This window comes from Cebus imitator, unplaced genomic scaffold, assembly GCF_001604975.1.
Source record: "Cebus imitator isolate Cc_AM_T3 unplaced genomic scaffold, Cebus_imitator-1.0 Scaffold872, whole genome shotgun sequence".
Classification (NCBI taxonomy): domain Eukaryota; kingdom Metazoa; phylum Chordata; class Mammalia; order Primates; family Cebidae; genus Cebus; species Cebus imitator.
In genome coordinates, this window is record NW_016108187.1 from 270,838 (window position 1) to 280,843 (window position 10,006).

The 10,006-nt window shown below is 49.6% G+C and overlaps 1 protein-coding gene across 1 annotated transcript in view; it reads right to left on the reverse strand.

Moving 5' to 3' along the window:
• PRAME (PRAME nuclear receptor transcriptional regulator) overlaps positions 1-9,200 on the reverse strand; it is a 13,163-nt gene extending 3,963 nt beyond the window's left edge. The window contains exons 1-2 of the mRNA XM_037735648.1: positions 8,917-9,200; positions 8,443-8,524 (exon numbers count right to left, since the gene is read on the reverse strand). Of these exons, the coding sequence (XP_037591576.1) occupies positions 8,443-8,463 (21 nt within the window). The 5' untranslated portion in view covers positions 8,464-8,524; positions 8,917-9,200. The remainder of the gene's footprint in view (positions 1-8,442; positions 8,525-8,916) is intronic.
• Positions 9,201-10,006: the final 806 nt, after the last annotated feature.

Sequence of the window (10,006 nt, forward strand, 5' to 3'; positions counted from 1 at the left end):
AAAAAAAAAAAAAAAAAAAAAAAAAAAAGAAATATCGTAGAATGGATACCTTAAGCTAATCAACATATGTATTATCTCACATACTTGTGGTGAGAACACTTAAGATGTACTCTTACTGGTTTTCATGTATTCAGTATGTTGTTAACTACGGTCACCATTGTGTATACGAGAGGTCTTGAAAACGCCTACAACTCTCTAGCACAGTGGCTCGTGTCTGTAATCCCATCACTTTGGGAGGGCGAGGTGGGACAATGGCTTGAGCCCGGGAGTTCAAGACCAGCAACACGATGAAACCTTATCTCTACTAAAAAATAAGAAAATGTCTTTAATTCCAAAGCATCTGAAAAAATAAATCTATGGAATATTTTTAAGCTTTTAGTTAAAAAAAGGCTAATTAGCAAATCAAATCATTTAAAAAATCATCAATAATGCAAATTATAATTGCTTGCCACACACTATTTAATGGTAATAAAGTAAAATTCCAACTAATTAGATGTCTTTTATTTTCAAAAAAAGCTGTTTAAGAAATTAGTTTAAACATATACAAAATGGCAGAAATCAAAATGTTTGGGATTCAATACAAAGAAATAACGAAAGTTTGACGTAATGGCTATGATTAATTACCGTAATTTGATCATTATACACTATATGCGTAAACTAAAATTTCACATGTACTCCATAAATACGTACAATTATGTATCATTTAAGAAATCAATCCAATAATGAAATAAAAATGTGTGGGATTAAGGCAGAACTACATTTAGAGGCGAGAGCAAAGCCTGTTCCTTTCTAAGGAAAGAAAAATGAAAACTGTCTAGGCAGCATCGGCCCTCATGGCCCGTGGAGGCCCTGGGCTGACAGTGGAAAGGAGGCAGTGGCCACAGCCTGATGACTCCCCAGACCCAGGTGTGGTGCAGAAGCCACCTACCCAGACCTCTGGGAGGACCACAACTTTGACTCCAAGGCCTCTGGGTCCCTACTCTGGCCCCTCAGAAGCTATTATAGGCCTTTCTGGGTATACCTCTCCTTTCAACTCCATGCTGCCAATGGGAGAGCTAAATCTGATTACATTCCCGAATCTCCAGCCAGTGAATCCTGATGGGTTTGTTTTTATTTTTTACTTACTTCAGGTTCAACGGATTGATGGGATGTCAATTTACAAAAGGGAAAGAAAAAGTCAACAAAACCACCCAGAAAGTGTAATTGTTGGGGGAATTTTTGGCCACATCAAAATTACCCAAATATTCCAGCTAAGAGAGCTTTATGAAGAGCGTCACGTCATTCCCCCCTCCTACTCCCAAAAAGTCCCCAAGTATCAAATTGTCACTTAGACTCTATGTTCCTGAACACAGCAAATCACATGCCTATTCAGGGAGAAACAGAGGTACAACGGAGGGGTGGCTGGGCTTCCAGACTTTGAAAGTCAAGGCTGTCCTGAAGGAAGCTGGGTCAAAATTACACTACAAGTAGGAGTGAGAAGTAAGGCTGGGGCTGGGCATTTGTCATAGGACTGAGTGGATCACCGCCAAGTCAGATACGTTTTGTTTGGGGAACTGAAAAACTGAATACTGAAACTAAAAAGGGGAATGGCTAAGGAAGACAAAAGATAGGCCCGGTAAAGCCAAGGTAATCACTGAGGCAGGAGGGGAGTTCAGTCTTCCTCCCTCCCTATGGGGAAAGGATGCTTTCTTCCAGAAAGTCAGGATCCTCTTGGCAGTCTTGACCAGATTAAATCTAGGAATGTGGGCTGGAGAGGTGGGACAGAGGGTCATATTGGTGACCAAATCTAGGACGGCAATGTTTTCTTTTTCTTTTTTTTTTTTTTTGAGACGGAGTTTCACTCATGTTACCCAGGCTGGAGTGCAATGGCGCGATCTCCGCTCACCGCAACCTCCGCCTCCTGGGTTCAGGCAATTCTCCTGCCTCAGCCTCCTGAGTAGCTGGGATTACAGGCACGCACCACCATGCCCAGCTAATTTTTTGTATTTTTAGTAGAGACGGGGTTTTACCATGTTGACCAGGATGGTCTCGATCTCTTGACCTCGTGATCCACCCGCCTCGGCCTCCCAAAGTGCTGGGATTACAGGCTTGAGCCACCCCGCCCGGCCAATGTTTTCAAGTCTGAAAGCCACTGTGGTTTCTTAGGAATTTTGAAGCCAGGGAGAGAAATAAACAAGAGCCCAAAGCACACATCCCTGCCATGAAGGAAGTTGTCAGAAGACCTTCTGTTTATGATTAGGTGTCGTCTTCCAGATTGTGCTGTTCACAGGCAGCAGGGCAGGCCTTTACCCAAAACATAATCTCCGATGGCCAGTCCCTTCCTATTACTAATGTTCCCATACTTCAAGAAAACAGCTGATTCAAATGCAGCCTCAAAAAGCCTCTTCTTGCCCCTAAGTTTCTCAGGTACAGAGATTCTCATCAGTGAGATACCATCAGGCATATCAATTATACTCAATGTTTTCCGTGCTAGGCACAGTGCACAAATATCAACACATTTCCTCTCACAAAAACTGAAGTTGTATTTGGCATTCAGGGATCTGCTTAGGGATGATCCCTATCCCGGGCCTGATCACACGTTGGTGCTTTTGAAGTTTCGGAACCTCTCCACCCAAAGAATTCTCCAGGCCATTATCTGCCTCATGCACTGTGCTATCCCCACAATTCTTATATTCTACTGGCAAGTGTCTAGCTAGGGATGTCTTGGGGGGTCTGGCTTTGTTTGCCCTGGCTTGGGTGAGGAGGCTGGAATTCACTGAAGGGTGTTTTCCATTTTGGTTAACTCTCTGGAGACTACTTTCTCTCAATTTTTACCATCAACACCAAACGGCCTTTGTGAAAATGGGGTTAAACTACCATGTGCTCTACATTTTCTTTCATTCCCAGGCAATGGTCTTTACTTTTCAGCTGCGGGAGACTTAGATTAGTAACAAAAGTCATTGTCAATGTCCCTAATCATTAAGCACCTTCTGGGCACAGCAAAGGCAGCAGCAATTCTCATTACCTCAAATAGCCTTCACAGAAAATCTAATGTTCACTGTTGTTTTCATGTTTAGCCTTCTAAGTCTTTGACTCTGTGTGGGGAACAACTTGCTCAGCTCCAGGCAGGCAGGAACTGGTACCCCTTATGTGAGGAGGGGTTTACACAGATCATTTCCCTCCCTAACAGTCAAACAATCTCAGTGTTAAGAAAGAGCTGACTGATTGCCAGGCATGGTGGCTCATGCCCGTAACCCCAGCACTTTGGGAGGCCAAGGTGGGTGGATCACCTGAGGTCAGGAGTTCGAGACCAGCCTGACCAACAAAGAGAAACCCTATCTCTACTAAAAATACATAATTAGCCAGGTGTGGTGGTGCATGCTTATATTCCCAGCTACTCAGGAAGCTGAGGTAGGAGAATCACTTGAACCCAGGAGGCGGAGCTTGTGGGGACCCGAGATCATGCCACTGCACTCCAGCCTGGGCAACAAGAGCGAAGCTCTGTCTCAAAAAAACAAGAGCTGACTGATAAGTTTCACATAAGCCATGGGAAAACAGAAAACTGCACAAGTCCAAAAGTTAGGGAAGTTTCTACGGGATCCCAGCTTTCCGGAGATCCAAAGGAGGAGGAACAGCAATGAAGTCTGAGCAGTGCACTCTCAGGGGACACTGAGGCGGGGACACTCCTCTGTCCAGCCTCACACTGCCTGTTTGTCCAGTGGTAACAGAGAAAGCAGCACCAGAGCACAATTGCACAAAGGTGCTGTCCTTCCTCCCAGTGTCAGGGAGGAGTGAAGAGACTGGGGCCCAGCATGACCCCTAGAGTCCAGGCATGAGCTGGGGAGACATTTCTGCTTGTTCTGTTCTTATGGTCCTTGTGGGCTGCACAGGCCAGAGTGGCCTCTGAGCTCATCACAAGGGTGGCCCTCTTCTCTAGTCACAGAATCCCAATGGGGACCACCAAAGTATGTGCCCTCAGTCCTTCAGGTCTTTTGAATATTTCTGTGCATCTGATTTGTTTCTACTGGCCTGTGCTGCCTCGGTGGTTCTCTCCTTCTGCACCCTGGAATGTCAGACTGCCTCTCCTGGAGTCTGGGATGTGACTGAGATGCTAGAAGATACCCTTCCACTGGCATTTACAGAAATCAAAGGATTCTCCCCAATTCCATGAGCTATTTTGGAGAACACGACAAGCCACAAGGTGTAGGGAATAAAAAAGCCCAGCTGTTTTTCTGCATCCAGAGGCACTGTGAATGCAGGAAGACATTCTGGGTGCCACACGAAGACCCTGACTCCTCTGGTCTGCTGAGGTCTGGAGCCCAGTTCCCATGCCAGCAGCTCTCCCTTCAAGGTTATTTTCCCAGCCCTTGAACAAAGAAGATTCCACCGAATCCAGGAAGTCTTTGATCTCCAGTCAGGTCTCTCATCAGCCTGACGTATTTTGCCCTAGATGCCTTTTAAAAAATTTTACATCTTTGTTGACCCTTTCTGCCCTCTCCAGTACTCAATGGGGTTTGGTTTCCCTTCAGATAAAAAATCTCTAGACCTAAACATGACAAGATCACCCTGGGTACAGCCAGTTAATCTCATGGGACATGGTTCTCAAGGCACAGTGCGGAGGGTTAAGAGTCTGCTGTCATTCCAGACTCAGGGGAGCAGAGGGACTTGGAAGGAACAGCGATGCTGGACAGGGAATGGTCCACAGCTGCTGATGGGGAGCCAGGCATAAGGGGAGGAGAGCAGAGCAGGAGGCCAGGACTCCTGGCTCTCAGACAGCTGTGTCCTTTAAAAGCTGGTAACTTATGAGTCAAGTGGGGACACTGTGGGCATAGTTTGGGGGATGGGAGTGTCCTGAGGGCCTGGCTTTGTTTGCCTTGGTGTGGATGAGGTGTCAATGGGATTGACTGTTGCCCCACCCCCATGGCACAATCAGACCAATGGAGAGTATGGGGGAAAGAGCTATCAATCCAGAAACAGAAATGAGAAAGAGGTTAAAAGGGAAGGAGAAGGACTCAGTCTTGGCCTCCGGGCCAGAGGGGGATGCTCTCTGGGACTTTTCCACTTCCTCCTCCTCACTCGACAGCCTCATCGGACTTTGCTTTTCAGGAAAGAGCCAGAGACACTGCAAGCTGGTGCTGTGTCCCAGTCTCCAGCTAACCCTCAATCTCTAGGCCATAGGGGTGACAGTAGCTGAGAGTATAAGCAAGGTGCATCAGGCTGCCTGGCACTTTCCACCGGAACAACAAAGGGGAGCAACAATCCTCAGGGATCCCAAAGGCACTGGCCTCACAATGGACTGAAAAAAAATCCTCTAGGTCCGTGTTGAGGGCTGGCAGGAAGCAGTGGGGCAGGCTGGCCCCGGGGACACACTCGATGCTAAGTGTCTGGCACAGCTGATCCTCGCCTTGATTTACTCAAAGCCTCTTACTGAAAGCCTGGGGTACATCAACTGCTATTTTGGGTGACAAGGAGGAATACCTAGTCATGATCTTCCTCTCAGGGTACCTCTGAGGCCTGGACCTTCTATTCTTTATTTTTAGACAGTCTTGCTCTGTAACCCAGGCTGGAGTGCAGTGGCACAATCTTGGCTCACTGCAACCTCCACTTCCCTGGTTCAAGTGATTCTCCTGCCTCAGTCTCCTGAGTAGCTGGGATTACAGGCGCCCACCACCATGCCCGGCTAATTTTTGTATTTTTAGTCGAGATGAGTTTCACCATGTTGGCCAGGCTGATCTTGAACTCCTGACCTCAAGTGATCTGCCCGCCTATTTGATTTTGCTGTGACCACTAAATAAGTTTTTTTTCAAAGCACTAATAACTTTCTTAGTTATAAATCTACAGAGAAGTGAAAAAAATGTCAAAACTAGTTTGTTGAGCATACTGTGATATAAATATTAAGATTCAAAATGTTTTGTTGCTTTATAAAAAACTTACCAAGAGGTTGGGGCACAGTGGCTCACGCCTGTAATCCCAGCACTCTGGGAGACCAATCCGGATAGATCACCTAAGGTCAGGAGTTCAAGACCAGCCTGGCCAACATGGTGAAACCCCGTCTCTGCTAAAAATACAGACAATTAGCCGGGCATGGATGATGACATGGGAATGCACCACCATAGCACCATGCCCGGCTAATTGTTTGCATTTTTAGCAGAGTTTTTAATTTAGTGTTGTAGTCCCAGCTACTTGTGAGGCTGAGGCAGGAGAATTGCTGGAACTCGGGAGGCAGAGCTTGCAGTGAGCCAAGATTGTACCACTGTACTCCAGCCTGGGAGACAGAGGGACTCTACCTCAAAAAAACAACAACAACAACAAAAAAAAAAACCAACTTATCAAGAGTAATATGAACAGTGCCTGCCCCCTTCTTGCAACATGGAGGGCACAAGTATTCTACGCATTGAACTGTGACACTGGTGAGCCTGGATAAGCTTCCAGCAATTTACCCTTTGTGCCTTCTCATGACACGTCTCCGAGAGTGCCTTCAGTGTGAAGACTTTTGCTGTGGTCCCTCTGGGACATCCTCATCCTTTCTGTCACAACCATCTTCTTCATTTACTCTGCTCTAGAGATGGAGAATACAAGCCTAAAGCTGAATAAGCTGGATTCTGTCTCACAACGATGGGGTAAAATAACTCCTCATGTCTGGCAAAGCTTAAAAACCGACCAAAGCATTTTGCCTTCCTGGGCTCATTAGTGCTTCACTCAAGGTATGTAATCCAGCATCAGGCTTATCGAGTTTTCCCTCCTGGGTGAAGGTTAACTGGCGGTCAGCAAGAGTGATGTGTGTGCATCTGAACTGCAGTGCAGACCGTGGAATGGTGACATGGGAATGCAGCCCCTGGCTCCTGGTCCAGGGCTCCTTACAGCTGTGTGTTTGTGCCAGCCTGCCATGGGTGTGGCTGGAGAAGCGAGTTAAAATGGGGACACCCCATTCTGTATGTGGCTGCCACAGACAAGGTCAGGGATGAGAGCAGCAGCCTCCATATAGGTGGTATCCCTCACCTCAGTCCAGGGAGACGGCAAGTCCATGTTTAGCAGAGAGGTCTGTGGGCTCTGCCAGGTCTTCTAGGAGGATGAGGAAGGGGGGCATGATTCTCCCAGTGAAAAAAAAAAAAATCCCCCAAAATCTCCACTCACTGCCTTGAGGCACCTTAGCCCAGTAGCTCTGTTTGCCTGGGGTGCCAGACTCAGAGCAACTCCTAGGAACACCCCTTGCCAGGAAGGAGGAAGTAAATGCACTGGTGGCCTCAACCCCCAGCTCTGCATGGAGGCCCTTCCAACCTCTGTGGCAGGGATGAGAAGGATATGGGGAGCCCAGAAGGCAGCGCCCTGGGGCATCTCATTCTTCTCTCTGCACAGGTGAGACACTAAGGAGGTGACCTGCTGGCAGCCCAGGACTGACGAGCTACCTGGTCAACCACGGCTGACCCTTCTCTGTTCTCCCAAGCTTCCCTGAGGTCATGACCTTGACCCTCTCCTCTCTGCACACAGCCCTCCTCTCAGGGTCTTGGGCTCAGTCTATGACACACCCACTCTTGAAGCTAGGGTTTTGGGATACAAGGTTACCATTTCCTGTTCTGAAGGCAGCAGCACCATTGGGGGCGATTATATATCGGGTGTCTGGATACCAACAGCACCTGAGCACGGCCCCAGAGTCCCATGCACGGCATCATCCTTGAGCCTCTGGTCCTGGCACGAGTCCCCAGGCTTCTAGCCAGATCGCATGTTCTCCCTGATCTCCCCAGGTGGCACCCAAAGATGAGGTAGTGCAATCTTGTTGCTCACCTTGCAGGACCGACACTTACCCCTACTGGCCCAAGGCCAAAGGGCAGTGAGACAAAGCCTCCCTCAGCTCACACTCTCCGACACCACTAGATAGAGTGTGCTTTGGTGGCTGATTACCCTGGTTCTGAATGCAATCGTGGCTTTGGCAATAAGGCCCCCAACACATTACGGTTTTTTACTTTTTTTTTTTGAGAAGGAGTTTTCCTTTTGTCACCCAGGCTGGAGTGCAATGGCACGATCTCGGCTGACTGCAACCTCTGCCTCCTGGGTTCAAGATTCTCCTGCCACAGCCTCCAGAGTAACTGGGACTACAGGCGTGCACCACCACAACTGGCTAAGTCTTTTTTTGTATTTTTAGTAGAGATGGGGTTTCACTATTTTGGCCACACTAGTTCTGAACTCCTGACCTCAGCTGATCCGCCCGCCTTGCCCTCCCATAGTGCTGGGATTGCAAGAATGAGCCACCTTGCCCAGGATACCGTTGATTTTTATACAAAACAGCAGGACAGGATGAGTGAAATGCCCTTTTGGGGACATGACCTGAAACTATAAACGCAGCTCCTGCCTTTTCCTCTACTGTGAGGGACTCAAGATGCAGCTGCCATCTGGCTCCCGAGTGACAAGGACAGCGGGGAACAGGGCTTCTCGGGGCACCCGAGGCGTTTCAAGGGACTTTCTTACCCGCAGATGCCTTCGTTCCATTTTGAAGCGATTCTGGCTGGCCTCAGGACCTCCAACTCTTGGATTTCTAGGTCTCAGTCACCTGCTTCCACGCATGTTTGAGAGGAATAATCAAGACGCTCCAAAGACAAGGACACATGTATGATATTTACGAAACAACGGCCTCCTGTGAAAACCTCTGCAAATACTGCAGAGGAAACTGACAACCGGACACTCAATACCGCCCTTTTAGTGCAAATCTCTGGCTCCAAACCTGAGCTCCAGTGTCTCCTGGGCTCAGCCAGGGAGCAGTAGGAACAACAGACCATGTGTTCCGTCACAAGTGACCCCTGTGGTCAAGGATCAAGGACCCTGACTACCGTCCTGCAGCCACATTTCTGCATCTGCTCCCGCCTTCCTAGGATGCCTACGCCACTGGGTGGGCGATTCCCAACCCCCAGCACCTTCAGAGGGGCTGAGTCCCAGAGCACCTACCGCACTGCGAATGCGCACCCACCCTGAGGAGTTCCAACCACGAGCGCCGCCGCCGCGGTTCAAAGCATCGCTACAGACACACCTCCTCAACGGCGGCCAGTGTTCCACGGCAGGCGGCTTGGGGTGACCCAAGTGGGGCACATCATTTTCTTTGGCCTTCGACCCATTTCCAGAGAGAAAACAGGGACTGGGGACAGGGGTGGTGCCAGGGCACAAGCCCAAGGTCACCCTGTGGGGCAGCGAGGACTCAGGGCTTGAACTCACGTTTTTCCACAGATAGTGCACCACGCCGCGAAGTTGCTGGAAGGAAAGAGCGAGACGGTGACTCAACAAGCGCCCTAGCGGCAGCGAGGGGAACAAGCAGTCCCGTCTGACCAATCCCCGTTTCTCGTTCCTTCCCGGTTGAAATCTTACAAGATCCAGCGGGGTCAGGACTGGGAGGAGGAAGGGCAGAGGGGGAGGGGAGAAGGGGAGACGGGCGTGGGATGAGATAAGACAATGGGTGGGGGAGGAGAGGAGATGAGAGGGGAAGGGAGGGGATGGGGGAGGGTCAGGTATGGGGGAAGGGAGACAGGACGGGAGAGGGATGAGGATGGGGAAAGGCGACAGGGTGAGTAAGGGGTGGGAATGGAGGATGGGGAACAGGCTGGGGGAAGGGCGGGGATGGGGAAAGGGAGAAGGTGTGGAGATGGGAGAAGAAAGACAGTTGGGGGGGTTGGGATGGGGGGAAGGGAGATTTCAGTGCAAATCTCTAGCTCCAAACCTGAGCACCAGTGTCTCCTGGGCTGACGCAGGGGGCAGAAGGAACAACAGACCATGTGTTCCGTCACAAGTGACCCCTGTGGTCAAGGACTCTGACTACTATCCTGCAGCCACAGGGTGCCTACAGCTTCCTAGGTGCTGGGGGTTGGGGATGGCCCACCCAGTGGCGTAGGCATCGTACGAAGGCGGGAGTAGAGAGGGTGGGGGAGGGGTGGGGATGGAGGAAGGGAGACAGAGGGTGGGGGAGGGGTGGGAATGGGCGAAGAGAAACAGGGTGGGGGAGGGGTGGGGATGGGGAAGGAAGAAAAAGGTTGGGAAAGGGGTGGGG